General features: G+C 39.2%; 1 protein-coding gene across 5 annotated transcripts in view; it reads left to right on the top strand.

The window, feature by feature from the left end:
* CEP63 (centrosomal protein 63) overlaps window positions 1-18,044 on the top strand; it is a 56,425-nt gene extending 38,381 nt beyond the window's left edge. For 2 of the 5 annotated variants that reach the window (XM_080798744.1, XM_080798742.1), the window contains exons 7-13: window positions 1,167-1,400; window positions 3,470-3,609; window positions 4,439-4,576; window positions 7,325-7,439; window positions 8,315-8,512; window positions 10,801-10,887; window positions 17,637-18,044. In XM_080798744.1, the coding sequence (XP_080654870.1) occupies window positions 1,167-1,400; window positions 3,470-3,609; window positions 4,439-4,576; window positions 7,325-7,439; window positions 8,315-8,512; window positions 10,801-10,887; window positions 17,637-17,795 (1,071 nt within the window). In that variant the 3' untranslated portion in view covers window positions 17,796-18,044. Of the gene's footprint in view, window positions 1-1,166; window positions 1,401-3,469; window positions 3,610-4,438; window positions 4,577-7,324; window positions 7,440-8,314; window positions 8,513-10,800; window positions 10,888-14,317; window positions 14,524-15,338; window positions 15,616-17,636 lie in introns of all 5 variants that reach the window. The other 3 variants (XM_080798741.1, XM_080798743.1, XM_080798745.1) reach the window with 3 other exon arrangements.
* Window positions 18,045-19,072: the final 1,028 nt, after the last annotated feature.

Genomic DNA, 19,072 nt, shown 5'->3' with positions numbered 1-19,072 from the left:
ATTGGTATATAGAAAAGTGATTGAGTTTTATATATTAACCTTATATCCTGCAACTTTGCTATAATTGCTTATTAACTCCAGGAGGGTTTTTTTCTTTTTAAGTTTTTATTTTAATTCCAGTTAGTTAACATACAGTGTAATATTAGTTTCAGGTGTACAACATAGTGATTCAGCAATTCCATATATCAGCCAGTGCTCATCACAGTAAGTGTACTCCTTAATCCCCATCACCTATTTAACCCATCTCCCTACCCACCTCTCCTCTGGTAACTATCAGTTTGTTCTCTGTCATTAAGAGTCTGTTTCTTTCTCTCTCTTTTTCCCTTTGCTTCTTTATTGTGTTTCTTAAATTCTACTCATGAGTGAAATCATATGGTATTAATCTTTCTCTGACTTACTTCTTTTAGCATTACACTCTCTAGCTCCATCCATGTCCTTGTAAATGACCTGATTTCATTCCTTTTCATAGGTAATATTCCATTGTGTATATATACTACCTCTTCTTTATCCATTCATCAGTTGATGGACACTTGGACTGCTTCCATAGCATGGCTATTGTAAATAATGCTGCTATAAACATAGGGGTGCATGTATCTCTTTGAATTAGTGTTTCTTATTTGTTGGGTAAATACCCAATAGTGGGATTGCTAGATGGTAGGGTTCTATTTTTAATTTTTGAGGATTCTTCCAGGAGAGTTATTTGTTGTTGTTGATTCTTTCAGATTTTCTGCATGGACTATCATGTTATCCTTGAGCAAAGGCAGCTTTGTGTCTTCCTTTCCAATCTGTATACTTCCTTTATTTCCTTTTCTTGCCTTATTGCATTAGCAAGGTCATCCAGTTGATATTAAGAAGGAGTAGTGAGAAGTGTACCTGACTTGACTTGTACCTGATCTTAGTGGGAAAGCTTTGAGTTTCTCATTATTAAGTATGATGTTAGCTGTACAGTTATTTTTTTTTTTTTGATCATCTTTAGCAAGTTGAGAGAGTTCCCTTCTAGTCCCAGTTTTTATCAGGAATGAGTTTTTGGGTCATGAGTAGGGTATTATAAATAAGCTAATGCTTTACATTTTTTGGCAGTAAAACTCACTTTATTTTAGTCTTCCTTATTCATCAATTCTTCTTTTATTATTTCACTTCTGTCTATTGGTAATCTGTGTTTCTAGGCTCAGCTTGTCAATCGGAAACAGAAATTAGAATCTGTGGAGCTGTCCAGCCAGTCGGAAATTCAACACCTGAGCAGTAAGCTGGAGCGGGCCAATGACACTATCTGTGCCAATGAGTTGGAAATAGAGCGCCTCACCATGAGGGTCAATGACTTGGTGGGAACCAATATGACTGTTATGCAAGAGCAGCGGCAAAAAGAAGAAAAATTGAGGGAATCTGAAAAACTATTAGAGGTTTGTTTTAAAATTACTATAGTTAGTGAAATATGTGTATGCATGTTTTTAAGAGAAAATAACCCAAAAGTCCTTTAACTGAATGGATAAAGAAGATGTGGCGTGTGTACACACACACACACACACACACACACACACACACACACACAGGAATATTACTCAGCCATCAAAAAGAATGAGATCTTGCCATTTGCAATGACACAGATGGAACTAGAGTGTATTATGCTAAGTGAAATAAGTCCGAGAAAGACAAATACCATGATTTCACTCATATGTGGAATTTAAGAAACAAAACAGATGAGCATAGGCGAAGGGGAAAAAAAAGAAAGGGAGGCAAACCATAAGAAACTCTTAAAGATAGAGAACAACTAAGGGTTGCTGGAGTGGAGGTGGGTTGGGGGGAGGGGATAATTGGGTGATGGGTATTAAGGAGGACACTTGTGATGAGCCCTGGGTGTTATATGTAAGTGATGAATCACTGAATTCTCCTCCTGAAACCAATATTACATTATATGTTAACTAACTAGAATTTTTTAATTTATCTTTTTATTAGTTTCAGAGGTAGAATTTAGTGATTCATCAGTTGCATATAATGCCCAGTGCTCATTACATCATGTGCTTTTCTTAATGCCCATCACCCAACTATCCCTAACCACCAACCCTTCTCCCCTTCAGCTAACCCTGAGTTTGCTTCCTAGAGTTCTTAGTCTCTTATGGTTTGCCTCCCTCTCAGTTTTCATCTTATTTATTTTTCCTTCCTTTTCCCTATGTTCATCTGTTTTGTTTCTTAAATTGCATATATCGCTGAAATCATATGGTATTTGTCTTTCTCTGACTCATTTATTTTGCTTAGCATAATACCCTCTAGCTCCATCCACATTGTTGCAAATGGCAAGATTTCATTCTTTTTGATGGCTGAGTAATATTCTGGGGTGGGTGTGTGTGTGTGTGTGTGTGTGTGTGTGTGTGTGCGTGCGTGCATGCGTGCGCGCGTGCGCCACATCTTCTTTATTCATCTGTTGATGGACATCTGGGCTTTCATATTTTGGCTATTGTGGACATTGCTGCTATAAACATTGGGGTTCATGTGCCCCTTGATACAAACAATCACTATGTTTGTATCCTTTGGATAAATACCTAGTACTCCAATTACTGGGTCTTAGGATAGCTCTATTTTTTAACTTTTTGAGGAACCTCCATACTGTTTTCCAGAGTGGCTGCACCAGCTTGCATTCCCACCAGCTGTGTAGGAGGGTTCCCCTTTCTCTGCATCCTCACCAACATCTGTTCTTTCCTGAGTTGTTAATTTTAGTTATTCTTACCAGTGTGCGGTAGTATCTTGTTGTGGTTTTGATTTGTATTTCTCTGATGCTGAGTGATGTTGAACATTTTTTCATATGTCTGTTGTATGTCTTCTTTGGAGAAAATGTCTCTTCATGTCTTCTGCCCCTTTCTTGGCTGGATTTTTTGTTTTTTGGGTGTTAAGTTTGATGAGTTCTTTATGGATTTGGGTTAGTAATCCCTTATTTGGTAAGGCATTTGCAAATATCTTCTCCCATTCTGTGGGTTGCCTTTTAGTTTTGCTGACTGTTTCCTTTGCTGGGCAAGAGCTTTTTATCTTGATGAAGTCTCAGTAGTTCATTTTTGCCCTCTTTCCCCTTGCTTTTGGCAATGTGTCTAGTGAGAAGTTGCTGCAGCCAAGGTCAAAAAGGTTGCTGCCTGTGTTCTCTAGGATTTTGGTGGATTCCTGTCTCACATTTAGGGCTTTCATACATTTCTTATTTATTTTTGTATATGGTGTAAGAAAGTAGTCCAGTTCATGCTTCTGCATGTGGCTGTCCAATTTTCCCAACACCATTTGTTGACTAATTAGAATTTAAATAAGAACTTAAAGAAAATTAACCTCGAACTAGGTTCGAGAATCTGTGGTTTCTTCCATATTCCCTAGCTAATGGATCAGACATTGATAGCCTTATTAATATTGTACCTGTTATAGTCTGACTCCCTGGCTTTCTTTTCTCATGAAATAGAAAAATTGTAATAACATCTGACTTTTTTCTATTTTTCAGATTCTCCAGGAAGAAAAGAGAGAATTGAAAGCAACACTTCAGTCTCAAGAAAATTGCATGCATGAGGAAAGAATGCTAAAGGAGAAGCTACAGGCAAAGTTAAAGCCAACTGACACTCAACACACAATAGAGGCTGTAAGGTATAATTAATCTTCAGTATTAATTACATCCACTTGGAGTTTTGGCATTGAGCACCAGTTTTAATATTATTATATATTCATAATTTCGTGTTTGATCACATTATGGGTTCTCTTATTCACCTTTAATTTCTGAGTTAGATTTTTATAGCGTTATACACTTTTGTGTGGTTAGTTTTTTTCTGCCTCCAGTTTGGGTCCCTAATGAAAAGACTGTAATGTTAGAAAGTAAAAACCACTTGGTCAATCTGTACTCTTGGTAAAACTCCAAATGTGGAAGGAATTGTAGTCCATATCTCCTGGAATGCCTCCCTTTCTTGGTGGACTAGGTCATGACAAGTGGCTGCTTGTCATCAACATCATCAATAAGGCAACTATTGAGATAGCTCATTTGAAAAAAATCCTTCACCTCATTGTATTTCTATATAGGAATTATTTCCGTGAGGCTTGTCGTGGAGAGTAATGGAACTATGCTCCTTTCACTTGATTTAAGTCTGGTACACATTTCTGTCCTTACCAGAACTTTCCTGTAACTTTTTCAGCTTTTTTGGCTCAAGGTATCAAGTGGAAACAAAAAGTTTTGTCATTTTGCCTTTTTCCTTGAAAAACAGGGCAAATCTCAGTTGAAAAAGGAGTTAACTGCTGCTGACTTTTTTGGGAAGCATCATCTGACGCCTCTTTGTTCTCCCAAGTGTTCTTTTCCTGAAGCAGGAGACAAGCTGAAGAGTTCCAAAGAGTTTCATTACCAAAAACAAGTGGGAAACACGAACTGATTGTGCATTGTTTTATTTGCGAAGATCAGAGGTCTTTAACAGCCCTCCTCTGTCTTTAGGTCACTGGAGGAGTCACAGGCCGAAAGGAGGTATACCTTGCAAGAGCAGGGGGACTTAGGCAACATGCTTTCCCATCTGGATTTCACCCACAGTAGTGAAGAACTTCTGCAGGCAGAGGTGACTCGTTTGGAAGGCAGGTAGATAATTACATACACATTTCAAGAATGTTCAAGTAGCTGAAAATGATTCTTGATCATCATATTGATAAAGTAAACTAGTGTAAGAGTCTTAGTGAAGGGGCACCTGCATGGTTCAGTTGCTTAAGCAACCGACTCCTGATTTTGGCTCAGGTCACGATAGCAGGGTTGTGAGATGGAGTCCCATGCCAGGCTCTATGCTAGGTGGCAGTTTTTTGTCCCTCTGCTCCTCTCCCTGCTTGTGCTCACTCTCTCTGTCTCAAAGAAATAAATAAAATCTTTAAATAAACAGTCTTAGTGAAAAAATAAGTGTTTTTTTCTCTAGCATCCACAGATAGCCAAACTTTTTATTTCATTGCAAAAACAGAAGCAGTGAAAGGAGAGTTTCCTAATTTTTCTACCACCAAATCTATCGGTCTGCCTGCATCTGTGCCTATAGTCTATTAGAACACACGAGCTGATAGATGACATGTCTGTTCCCCTAAGATTTCACTATTATCCTGTTTGCACAGGACACAATTTTCTTTTCTGTTCTTTTCTGTTTGCACAGTTTTCTTTTTACATCATCAAGTTCTTCCTTTCTGCTGAATCATTCTCACTGGTATAAAGTAGGCTTTAATATTTCCCATATTGGGAAAAGATTAAAACCCTCCTTGAGTCCTATATCCCTGGCAAGTTCTTCCCACATTTCTCTGCTCTCCTTCAAAATCAGATTCTTCAAAAGAGCTTTCTATACTGACTATACCAATTTTAATTTTGCATTTTGCCTGTGTAGAACATTTCCAGTTAGGCTCTGCCCTGTACCAGCCATCTCACTGGAGCCGCTTTCAGCGAGGGCACACTAGACATGTAGTGCTTCTTCCTAATGTCCTGAAGTGCTGCTGATCATTTCCTTGGTGCTGGTTGAATCCCGAGCTATGCTAGAGCATACCCAGCTCACCTGTTCCATCATCGTACTTGTGAACTTCTGTTTGTCATACCTCTAAACTCTGTGACTGAGAAGAGTTTGATAATTTGTTTTAAACATGAAATGTCATTGTTTGTAAACTAATGTTTTCTGTATATAAAAGATTTAAAAATATATGAACTGTTAGCCTTTAGGCAAACAAACAACAAACATTTTGCTCTTTTACCCTTTCAAGTTTATCTTTAAGTTTTACATTTTTTACTTATTATTTCTGTTTTTGGAAACCACCAGGTATTTTCTTTACATATTAAATACCATGCAGACACGGTTTTTTGCTTTATTTGTTTTGCACCTTGAAATACTTAAGATATTCTTGGTTGTCATTATTGAGGTGGATGTGTATGCTTTATTTTTTTTAAAAAGAGTTTATTTATTTATTTGAGAGAGAAAGAGTGAGTTAGAGATAGCACCAGCAGGGGAGAGAGACAGAGGGAGAGGGAGAAGCAGATTCCCCACTGAGCATGCAAGTGATGCCAGGCTCATTCTCAGGACCCTGAAATCGTGACCTGAGCCAAGGTAGATGCTTAACCAACAGAACCACCCAGGCGCCCCAGGTGTGTACACTTTAGATTAAATAAAATAAAGCCCTTTCTTTATTTTGTTTATTTTTAAAATTTATTTTCTTTATCTTTATTTTGCCATTGAGAGCAAGAGTCTGTGAGTGGCTGGCAGGAGGAGCAGAGGGAGAGGGAGAGAGAGAATCTTAAGCAGGGTGCATGCTCACTGCAGAGCCTGACACGGGGCTTGATCTCACAACCCTGAGATCATGACCGGAGCTGAAATCAAGAGTCTTGATTAACTGACGGAGCCACCTAACTGCCCCAAACTTTATTATTCTTTTTGACATTGGAACTGAAATGTACATTTTCTAGCATAGATTGTCCATTGATTGACTTTTTAGTATCTTACATGCAGGTATGTTTTACTGTGCTCCCATCAGACTCTAAGGACCTACTTCTTATTTCTGACTTGCAGTGTGACCTTACACCCTTAGCCTCTTTAAGCCCCAGTTTTCCCATCAGTAGCTAGGACAAGAGTATCTGTGATTTTTTTCTCTCTCTACCTCAGTGTTTGACACACTGTACTAATGTACTTAGTACCAAATAAGCGAGCATTCTAGGATATTTAGAAATAGGTAAAATTGAGATAAATGGAAATAAACACCAGTGTTTGGTAATAACCAGTGTTCAGTAATAAAAACTGTCTTTAAAAATTTTTTTTATCAAAAGAAAAAGGAACCCATATTACATAGTTTATTTGTATTGTTTAGTTTAAACAAAATATTCCCTGAGAAAGGAGCAAAAGGATTTTATTAGCAGAAATGAGTGGTGAGATCTGAGAGTTATGGTGCCCCTGAGGGTTATATATCATATATATATATATATCATATCTGGTGAGGGATTGATTCCTAAGTAAGGGTGACAAGTTGGAAGCTATGTGTAGGCTGGAGTTGTAATTAAGAATGGTAGAGATTAGAATTAGGATGGTAACTCCTGTCTAGTTTAAGAGAGAAAAGTGGTAAAGTTGCTCTAATCTTCAGAATTTTATAACCAGTTAAATTTTAAGCAGGGTGTAGATAAACAGAGAAATCAGAAATATCCCCAAAAGTGTGAATTGGATTTAGTTGCCTCTGGTGATGAGGAAATTGGAAATGAGTTTTAAATCGGGGTGGGAGGTGCTGTTTAAGATAATTCTTGGACACCAAAAGGTAAGTTAGATAATTGAATCTGTGGGCTTCAGGGTTTTTGAAGTATGTGATCATATTTTTGTCTCATACACAGCTTGGAGTCTGTGAGTGCAACATGTAAACAACTGAGCCAAGAACTGATGGAAAAATATGAAGAATTGAAGAAGATGGAAGTACATAACAATGAGTACAGGGCAGAGATTAAGAAGGTAAAAATCTGCCTGCCTGCAGTCGCCAAGTTATATATATTAGTGGACTGAGCTGTGGGTTGGGAGGTCACAGGAGTTATATTTAGTGAGAGAAAAATATGGTCCAAGAAGCCACTGGATATTCAGGAGTAGACATGCACCCGCAGCGTGCTTAGGGAAAGTCTTTGTCATCCTCAAGGATGCCATAGAAGCATTTTCGAGGTAGTTGAAGCCTCTCCTCTCTGAACTCTAAGCTTTATTTTAAACATGTTTTGATGAAAAACTTTCTAAAAGATTTACACTCTTTTGCTTTCAAAAAGGTTTCATATGAACGAGCACTTAATATTTTCATAGACCGAAGGTGGTTGTGGGTATGTATTCTGTGCCTCGGTGTACTCAGTCTCCTTGTTGGCTGCTGAGGTGTGCAGAGCTGTCTGCATTCATGGGCCCCGGCTGGTGTGTTTGTTGACTCGTAATTTTTATCACTTATTTGAGATTACTTCTAGCTTCCTTCTTCCTTTTGCCTTTCTGTTGTCTTTTGTGGACAAGGAAGCTGTATAAACAAAATTTTTAGCTTTGCTGCTGAAAAAAAAAAACAATGAAGGGCACAGGTGCTGTCCTCTGAATAATGTGCGCATGGACTTAGACACAGGTTCTCAGCGTTCGAATAAACCATCTTTCCCTGTTTTGAGATTAATAAGTTATTGTGGGTGTAGCCATTTGACCTTCAGTGTAGACATAGAGCTTGGTAAATTGCTAATTTTCTGCAGACTGAATTAAGGAAAAAATTCATGTCTTGGGGTAAGGTAAAAATTGCCCTATTATTTTAACTATTGACATATTTGTCTGTGTGCTTTCCTTTTATTCTTTATGCTTTCCTTTCTGTTTCTTTGTAGTTGAAAGAACAGATTTTACAGGCTGAACAAAGTTACAGTTCGGCATTAGAAGGAATGAAGATGGAAATCTCACAGCTAACTCGAGAGTTACACCAGCGAGACATCACTATTGCTTCCACCAAAAGCTCGTCCTCTGACATGGAAAAGCGACTCAAAGCAGAGATACAAAAGGCAGAAGCAAAAGCTGTAGAACACAAGGTGAAGCTTGAATAAAAACTCTTCATTTCAAGTATTTTTGAAGATTGAATTCAGTATAAATATAATTTCCATAGTATTTCATTCAGCAAATTTTTATTAGACTCCTGCAGTGGGCTGAGGTGTGCTGGTTCACAAGCATTCTGTGAGGATTGGTGGGGAGGGGAGAGTGGGTACAGAGTAAGAGGCTGTGTCTGTCGCGCATGGCAAGAGTGTGATGTGTTCACTGGAACAGACTGGAATACACATGGGTGAGTGCCCCAAGGAAGGAAACTGAGAAGCAGGGACTGGCTTCCGACGGGCCCTGCTGGCATGGGAAGGGCTTAGTGTTCTCTTGAAGCCAGTAGGGAAAGGCTGTAAGGAGGCATCAAGGTTCTCTTGGTTGTGATATGGAGAGTGAGCAAGGAGGCAGAGAGACCACTCAGATACTCTTACAGCAGTAAGGTGGTGGCACGAGCAGTCGGCAGGGGAAGTCGAGCGGAATGCAGGAATTCTGAGATATGTGGCTGGTAAAATTGACTGGGCTTTGCATTTGTTTGGACCGGGAGGGCGAGTTAGACAGAATTAGGGGAAGATGTCACTCAGGATTGCAATGTGGGCAACTGAGTAGAAAATGATGCCTTTTAGTGCAGGAGAGAAAAGATAGGGAGCAGGTTAGGGAAGATACTGAGTTTGTTTGAAAGTAACAGAAAATATGGAAGCTAGTGGAATGGACAGTGTTTTGAGATTAAGGCTGGATGTTTGTAGGAAATATCTAATATTCAATTCCACAGAAGACCTGGAGTTCAAGGTTAGAATCAGGGTGAGGCATTTGGCTGTGGGCATTTGAAACTCCCTGAGAGACTTAGGAAATGTGGTGAGAAAGCATGGAGATGAAGACAGAGATTGAACCACACTTGGGGAACTACTCATTTAGGGTAAAAAGGCATTAGAATAGAGCTTAAAAAAAAAAAAAGTATCAATGGGAAGAAAACTAGATAGTTTTCACAAAGGAAGCAGGAAACCAAAGAAGGCCGGAGTCTGTTTCAAGTGGGAATGGTGGAGCAGACCAGCTAGGGAGAGTGAGGAGGGAGAGTAAGTCACAGGCACACCTGCTCTTACTGCACTTTGCTTTATTACGCATTGCAGATGTTACATTTTTCACAGACTGAAGGTTTGTGGCAACCCTGTGATGAGCAAGTCAGTCAGCACCATTTTTCCAACAGCATTTGCTCACTTCATGTCTCTGTATCACATTTTGGTAATTCTCACAGATTTCAAACATTTTCATTATTACTATATTTGTATGGTAGTCTGCGATCAGTAATTACAACCTGCTGAAAGCTCAGGTGGGGGTTAGCATTTTTTAGCCAAAAAGTATTTTAAAATTAAAGTGCATACATTTTTTTTTAGACATAATGCTATTGGACACTTAATAGGCTACAGTATAGTGTAAACATAACTTTTATATGCACGGGGAAACCAAAATATTCATTTGACTCATTTTATTGTGATACTTGCTATATTGCGGCACTCTGGGATTGAACCTGTAACATCTCCAAGGTATGTCTGTAGTCTCTTGTGAAAGGAGTGCAGTCCCTATGATGTCGGAGGTGGAAGCTGCATAAGAGGAGGCTAACACTGGAGAGTGGGAGGGATTGACCAGGGAACATGGCCATCTTTTTTTTTTCTTAAAGATTGATTGGTTGATTGGTTGGTTTGAAAGAGTGAGCACGAGCAGGGAGAGGGGCAAAGGAGAGGGAGAGGAAGATAATCTCAAGCAGACAGCCCACTGAACACAGAGCCCCGATGTGGGGCTCGATCTCAGGACCCTGAGTTTGTGACCTTAGCCAAATCAAGAGTCAGCTGCTTAACTGGCTGAGCCACCTGAGTGCCCCGAACTCATTCATCTTCCTAGAATATTTTAAATACATGTGTGTTAATACATCTTGACACATCTTTTTAAAAAATCTTTTTATTTTTTAATTTCTTTGATGATTTTATTTCTTTGAGAGAGAGACCATGCATGCATGAGTGGCAGGGAGGGACAGAGGGAGAAGCAGACTCCCTGCTGGGCAGGGAGTTTGATTCAGGGCTCTATCCCAGGACCTTAACTGACTGAGCCACTCAGGTGCCCTTAAAAAATCTTTTTAGAAAGATATTTGTATATATAAATATGTTATATGTTTATTAATATATTAATATATTTCTATGAATGAATAATGCACCTTTGCCTCAGGAAAATTATATGTGGAAACATTTTGTAGATGCATTTGATATATTTGTTTGTTTTTCTGCTTTTCCCTTCTCAGGAGATTTTAGGACAGATGGAGTCACTCAAGTTAGAAAATCGTCATCTCTCTGAAATGGTGATGAAATTGGAATTGGGTTTACACGAGGTACATAATAGAAACTTAAGTTTATCTGTTATCCAAGCCTTTAAAAAAAAATCACTTTGTAAATACTGACATTTTAAAGAGAGAGTGAAGATCAAACTGTGGAATGATCCTTCTGCAGAAACTTGCTCAAATAAAAAGAAGTCAAGACAGTGATGGCAATGAGCAAAATACCACTCCCCACTTCAGCAACTGGCAGATCTTTATATATTATATATACGACAAAATACGGTTTGTGTTCTTAGTAGGGAGCATGTACATAAAGTGCTTAGCATTGTGCCTGGCATTTAGTAAGTGCACAATAAATGTTAGGTGCTATTATTATTATTGTTACAATGATTATGTTCATAATATCTTTTTCTTATTAAGTATATCATCTTTTACATAATTTGCCTTTAATTATATTTCTATAAGATATAATTCATTTAGTCAAATATTCTGAAATCTTTTGTGTTCAAAGTATTTTCATAGGCAATGAGACGGACGCAGTGATGAGTTAGATAAAATTCTTGGCTATAAGAGATTGAGAGTGAACTAGTAGGGGAGCGTGAGTAGTGTGTACCAGCTCCTGTGAAACGGGGAGACTGTGCTTAGTTAACAGTGAGTTCATAAATGGTATGGATGTCCTTTTAGCTATTTTGTTATAAAATCCTTATAATTTGCAAAATGACCCATTTATTCTGACCCATTTCTTCTTGATGTAGGTCTCAAATGCTCAGAGATTGTAGAAATGCTCTCTCTCTGCATTTCCAGAGACTCTGTGCCCCAGAGACGTATGGCTACACAACACCCCTATTCACTACTAAGTAGTTTTAATTTCACAATCATGGATTATGGAGGCTGCAGTGGAAGAAAGTGCAAAACATTAAATGAACACTTTGTTTTAAGTAAAAGAAAATATCGGGGACCGTTTTTATAATCTTTTGGGACAATAAGATTCTCTTAGCATCATAAAACCATAAAGAATTTTACAACATAAACAATTTTGTAACATTAAAATGTAAAATTTGTGGATGGCAAAATACCCCATAAAAAAAGGCTAATAGACTGGGGGAAACAATCTATAAATAGACAAAAGTTAATATATTAATATAAGGATTTCCTGGAAAGATAATAAAAAGATTAGAATCCAGTAGAAAAATGGACAAAGAACAGGGATAATTCATAGAAGTAATGCAAAAATCCAATAAACAAGAAAAGCTCTTCAGCTTCCCTAATAATCTAAACTAAATAGGTAAATACTTTTTTGCTAACTGGCTTGACAATGATTTTTAAAAATGAATATAGCCAGTATTGACGAGGATATAGGGCAACAGGCCCTTGTGCGCTGTAAATGGGAAAGTGAATTGGTATAGCCTTTCTAGGGGACAATTTAGCAATATCCACTAAACTTGTAAATATATATAGCCTATAAACTTCTGGGTCATGTGCGTTTCTGATTTTGATAATTATTGCAGAGTAGTTTTCCAGAAAGATCATATCAGTTTGCATTCCCAAAGAATCCATCCTACAGGAGCAAATGTGCTGAAATGGCCATTTTGGTGTTATTTGCAATGTACAAAATTTTGAAGTAAACTGAATGTTAACCTGTAGAGGGATGATTGATCTGTGGCTGTCTATACTATGAAATATTATGTCATTTAAGGTGGCAGATGAAAATACGCATCTAATCTTGCTCCTTCCCAAATCCCTCTAACACTGTAATGAAAGGATTTTTTTTTAAGTGCAAACCCACAAGGGATGGGAAAAAGAGGAGAGGAGAGAGCAGCTAAACCCTTTGTAAGGGGGAAGTTGGAGGGAGAGAGGAAGGAAGGAAGGAGATTTTATTTGCCCCTGTAAAGCCTATATGAAGCTAGTATGGAGAAAGCCAAGGACCAACCTGATTTATACCACAGAAACTTCAAAAGGCTCAGGATTTGGCTGGCAATAACTGATTGAGAGAATCTTATCTTATGCATTGATTACCTGTTCATATTTAAGAGTTGGGAACCCTCAGGGGTGCTTAAACCAGACTATGACCAGAGATTCTGTTGAGCTTAATTTCTCCTGAAATCCCCATCTAACAGTGATAGTCCTGTCCTTTCTTCACACAGCCCAGCATGTGCTTGGCACACAATTTTTATATTACCTCTCACATTAATTTTTTTAAATTGTTAATAAAATAATTGAGAAAACTTTAAAAGATACCTGCCAAAAGCAAAGCACTGTTTTTTTTTTAATAAAAAATGTATATTCAGTGACATCAAACATCAGACTCTAACTGGTCAAAATCCCATCAAGCAGTTTAAACTTCCTCTGGTTTTGAAATTACACACAGTGTGAACATGTTGTATATCTGAAGAATAATTTTTAGAAAGTTCCTTTTTGCATTTTACCACCTAGGAAGGTGGAATTACTTTTACAAATGGATGTTTGGATTAAATAACTATTTTAATGAAATAATCTAATTATTTTAATAATGAAAACAGTAGTTCTGATAAAATTATTTGCCACCTTTAAAAAATTGACAGTAGTTTATCCTTTACTCCTATGTCCTGCCTTTTTTTTTTTTTTTTGGAGATTTTAACTGGCATTGACAACTTACTAAAAAATTTTGTGACTTATTCTCACTACTGGTACACAGATAGTTGAAGGCTACATTTTAAAGTTTCTGTTTTAATTCTGTTAAACTACTTCGACCAACTTACTATCAGAAAATTCTTTATAGAAAAGATCAAGCTAAACATCATATTAAATTCCAAAGAAAATTACCATAATTTTTCAGAATGCTATCAAAATATTTTGTCATTAGAGAAAAAACAAATGGTCCAGACTACTGTGTTTTCAGGTAGTATTACCAGGAAACACCTAGAAAAGTAAAATTCAGGATCACAGAACCCAGACCAGATCAGAATAGGATCACCTACCTTACACCTGAACGCTGTCTCACTGTGTACTTCAAATTGATTTTTCGTACCACAACAGGTGCTGATGTTAAGTAAAAGTCCTTAAGACCAGAGAGTACTTATTTAAAAGTTGTCCCTGCCAGCTGGAATTCCTTTTCTGAACCTTCTGTTCAAATGTCTTTCTTTGAACTAGGTCTCTCAGTTTTCTTCCATAGATGCTCTGGAAGAACCCATGCTGCTATTTTCTTTCTTTTTTCTGTTTCTGATTCTCTCTGCCCTCTGAGTTCCAGCCTTCTTCTAGCTCCTTAGATCTTCCTTGGCACATCAGGGAAGCCCATCGTGCTCCTCATTTTCCACCCCCACTCACTGTAAGAAACAACGCTTGTTTTCTCATAAGGGAGGGGGCCAACCACAAATAGTCACGTTTACCAAAGTAAAGCCATAGATGAACTAGTTACAACTAAAAAAATAATAATAATAATTTCCCACCAGCGGTATCACAAGTATTCATATACAAATTAAGTAACTCTAGTATTCTTTTTTATTAGGCAAAAGAGATTTCACTAGCAGACCTCCAGGAGAATTATATTGAGGCATTAAATAAATTAGTGTCTGAAAATCAACAACTACAGAAAGATTTGATGGATACTAAGTCTAAGCTGGAAATTTCTACTCAGATGTGCAAAAAAAACCATGACAGGATCTTTAAACCGATACAAGGCAGAGCACCTGAGTTCAAGAACACAGAGTTCAAGTAAAATTTCTTCGCAGTTTACTTAAGATGTGTGCCATTATAATTCTCATTTCTTTGAGAATAATTTTAGACTCACAGAAATTAAATCTTCCTCAAACAGCTCTATGTTTGACTCTTAAGTACAGTGTATACAAGTAACCTTTGTGACCTACTATGAGGTCACAAAGTGGTGGAGGGGGTTATAAAGCACTTTTATTCAGATTTGAGTCTCACACACTCTGGACGTATGTATAAACAGTGTCCTCCCTCCCCCAAGCCTTTCCATGCTGCCTCCCACCACTCGAACCCCCACTGGTACCATAAGAAGTCAAAATTGGCTTTTTTATATTAAGAAAGCTTCCTTTGTATTTTTGGTCAATTAATTATAAGCTGTTACCATAAGAAGTCAGCATTCCAGGAAAACCCACCTGGCTTCAGCTCTTACTATATGGCTCAAGTGTTTTCCTAATGACCTACCAAAGCCTGTGCTGACGCCTCACCTCCACTGCCACCTTGACACCAGGTCCCCTGTGCACAGTACTTCCCTCGGCCCTAGCACCAAACACACTAGATGACTCCGGCAGCTTGTCTTCCTCACTGTATTGTCCATGTGTGAGGGCTGGGGCCTGGCAGCGGGGATTGGATATGGGGCCTGAATGGATGGGAAGAACAGGGGGTCTGAGTGGGCTGCTCATTTTATAAATTACAGCCTTAAACTGGTTAGCTTGTTCCTTTATTTTTAAGTTCCTTTATTTTAACTTCCTATAACAGTTCTGTGTTAGAAGGGAAAAGTCACTACAATTTATATTTGTTCTGTTTTCTAATCTGCTATCCAGGCCAACCCATGGCCCGTACAGACATGATGGAATGAAGACTGAGCACTACAAAACAGGTCTTCATTCTCCGAGACGACAAGCGTTGGATAGTATAGAGCCCATGTCCGGGGTCCTCAGCCCCCTGAGTTCTCAGATCACCCCGTGCAGTTCCGTCTCTCTGCCTTCTCACTTTCTGTACAAAACTAACTCTCTGCCTTCAGTGCTAGATACAAACGAAGCCAATTATTCTGACACTGTCTCTGAGAGTATAAATGACCAAGAGGAGTTTATGTCTTCGGTATGGAAACTTTCTCATCTTATTATTTATTAAGTCTGTTTAGTTTGTTTTTAGTTTTTTATTTGAAGGATAAAGGAGGGTAAGGGGGTGTGTTGGTTCGTTTCTTACTAGTTCTCTATCTCAAGTACTCTGTATTTTTCTCATGTATTTCTGTCTTAGGATTCTGCTTGTGAAGATACATTCAGCCGTGATTACTTTTCGAAGTACATCTTAGTTCTGAAAGTTAATAGCCATGCCTTTGTTTGTAACCCTAATTGGAAATTCTTTTCCTGCCTGTTTCAAAAAGAGAAGATCAATTTTGTAATTGGAGTGGTTGGTTCAAGGAGTGTCTCTGGATGCCAGGATAGTCGTGAGGTCTGGACAGTGAAGAAGGAAGGGAGGAACTGTGGGAAAGGGAGAAGGGTGGGTGGAGGCAGAGGAAGGAAGTGGTCTGACGCGTCCAGAGCACGGATTCAGTACCACGTAAGGCGACGCTGCGCTGACCTCATGTTCTTGCAGCTGCCGTGCAGACTGGGAACTCTCGCCTCCAGCCAGTCATTGCCTTCCCCAGTGAGTGGTCCCACACCTGTGGAGGTTCAGTATTTGTGACTTTTCAATGTACTAACAAGTCCATGGAGAGGTTCTCTTTTCCTTTTTAAAATAAGTCTCCACTTCACTTACATGTAATTCTGAAATCCAAAAACGTCCTACATTTGGCACAAAACTTAGTTGGCACTAAAACCTGACCCGACCTGAACAGATGTGGTAATATGTGTAGACTTTATTTTTCTACTTAGCATTTCTACTAGCATTTCTACTTAGCATTTTTCTACTTAGCATTTCTACTTCAGAAATATCAATATGTTTGATTATGGGACGTTACCTCAGACTCTGATAAGGTAATACAGTAGATCCTTGTTAATCATGGATTCTGTATTTGTGAATTGCCTACTTACTAAACTCTTTGTAACCCTCCGTCAATACTTGAGGGACTCCTACGGTCATTTGTGGTTGTGCGCAGAGCTGTGAGAAATCTGAATCCCCAGACCTGTGCATTCCCAGCTGAGATTGGCCGAGGTGGCACTCTGTCCTTCTGTCCAGCTGTCACACAGAGGTGACCAGAGTGGGGAGGAAGTGGGGACAGCACAGTGTAGCATCAGGAGTGTGGGCTCTGGGGCCTGGTGAACAGGGTTGGAATCCCAGCTCTGGCACCCACTAGTGGAATGGCCTCAGGCAAGTCACTTCACACTTCTGAACCTCGTTTTCTCTTTTGTAAAATAAAGAAAATTGACTCTACCTGGATGAATTGTTTTAGGATGAGTGTGTGTGTGTGTGTGTGTGTGTGTGTGTGTGTGTGTTTCCCCAAGGAGCAGTGATGCTTTATTCAGTAACTCATTGTTTGAGGTGACTCTAGAAATAATGACTGTGTGTGATGAAGGACTGTGTGCGGTACATGTCCTATATTCCCTTTCTGAGCTCTGGATTCTGAAACACCATGGCCCAGGAGTTTCAGATGAGGAATTATGAACTGAGGTTTTGGAGGCGGGAAAGTACTGATTTCACTTGGTATCTAATATGTTATCAGTAGTTTGTTGTACTTTAAAATTGAAGTAACATATTCAGATTTTAAAAGTGAATTTGCAGTAACAGATAGTAAGTATACTCTCTTCTGGGGTATTAAAGGCTATTAAAGGCTATATGTGTACTTTTTACAAAGTCTAAGCAGATATTCTTCAGATCCATAACTAATTTATTTATTTAACACTTTACATTTATACAATTTGGGTCAGAAAGGAAGAGGTCTGTATTAATTTTTCTAGGACGTCTCCCTCCCTCCCTCTTTCCCTCCCTCCCTCCCTCCCTCTCTCCCTTCCTTCCTCTTTACTAGTTTCATCATTAGGATAAAAACAAATATCTCTTCAGAAGAAAAAGTAGTTTTCTAAAAGTCACCTCTTAACATTTCTGGTTAGAAAATAGCATGAAAATATATGTGAGAAGCATACTGTTCAACTTATGTATGTCAAAATTGGTTTCTTCTGCAGTGTCCCTTGCCTGTATCGCCTCTTGGTTCAATAGCTACCAGATTTTTGGAAGAGGAAGAGCTGAGGTCACATCATATTCTAGAGCGCCTAGATGCCCATATTGAAGAACTTAAAAGAGAGAGTGAAAAGACAGTGAAACAATTCACGACCCTAAAGTAGCCTCTAAAAAAAATCACAAACTTGGAAATAAAAATAGACCCTGAAGAGTTACTGTCACCCGGAAGTAGCAGCTCTTCACAGCATGAACGTACAAAAAATCTGAAGACGAGACATCCTAACACTGTTGTGAAGAAACCTGAAAAACCGACACTTCTCTGAGGCATTTTTACTGCACTGGTTTGTCGGAAGAACTTTTTCTAGCAATAACTTGTAAGAATAAACCACTTTGCTAGCCTTTTTTTCCCCTCACATTAATATTTCTTATAAAGTGATATTTTCTCTTGATGACTTAAATGTGACTAGCTATAGACTAATTAAAATAAAGATTTTATGATACAAGTTGAAGATAAAGTAAGAAGTATGTAGTAGAAGCCTGGATTTCAGAGGCAGACTGATCCAAATCCAGGGCAATGGCCTGGCTTTGCCACTTACTAGCCAGCTGGGCTGCTGGCATGTACAGGGGCGAAAGAATTTTGCCAGGAAGTCCCCTCTTGCTCCGAACATAAGTATAAGAGAGAGGCGGGAGGAGGGGACGGGCTGGTTTTAGGTGTGGGGTGCCTTTGGAAGGTCAGATGGAAATGCTCGGCCTCTGCCTTTCTGAGATCTTTAAAGGGGAGACGAAGATCTCATTGTGCAGAAGGTGTTCAAAACCAGGGAGAGCTGATGAGGTCCGCCTGATGAGGTCCCCAGGGAGAGTGTGTAGGGAGAGAAGAGCAGAAGGCAGGGCCGGGGGTGCTGAAGGACACCAGCATCTGAGGGGCACAGGCAATGCATCAGTGTGCAAGCCATCAGGAGGTCCTGTCAGTTCTGCTTCCAGAACCTCTCTCAGATGCAGCCGTTTCTCCCCTCCAGTGCCTCCACCCTGTCCAGACTAACCCAGTCTCTCACTTAGATGCTGGCAGGAGCCTCCTACCTGGCATCCCTTCCTCTCCTGATCCCAGTAAGTGGAACGGTGTCACCGCTGCCTCCCTTGAAACTCTTCAGAGGCTTCTTGCTGCACTCAGAAGGACTCTGAATTACTTCCCAGAGCCTACAGAGCCTTCGGTTATGGGGCCTGCCTGCCTCATGCAGTGCATCGTCTTTCGTCCACAGTGCTCCAGTCATGCTGCCCTCCTTTATGTTTCCAGTGCAGCCAGCTTAAGCCTGTTAGGGTCCTTGTCCTTGCCGTGTGCCTGAAATCCCTCTCTGACCTCACCCACGGTTGGGGTTTCTTGCCATCAGGTGTGCACTCTAAGGTCTCACTTTGAGGAGAACTCTGACCAGCTTCTCCCAGTTTT

This window comes from Martes martes (assembly GCF_963455335.1).
Source record: "Martes martes genome assembly, chromosome: 1".
Lineage (NCBI taxonomy): Eukaryota > Metazoa > Chordata > Mammalia > Carnivora > Mustelidae > Martes > Martes martes.
Note: the sequence above shows the minus strand (reverse complement) of the source record. Positions and strands in the feature narration are given on the sequence as shown.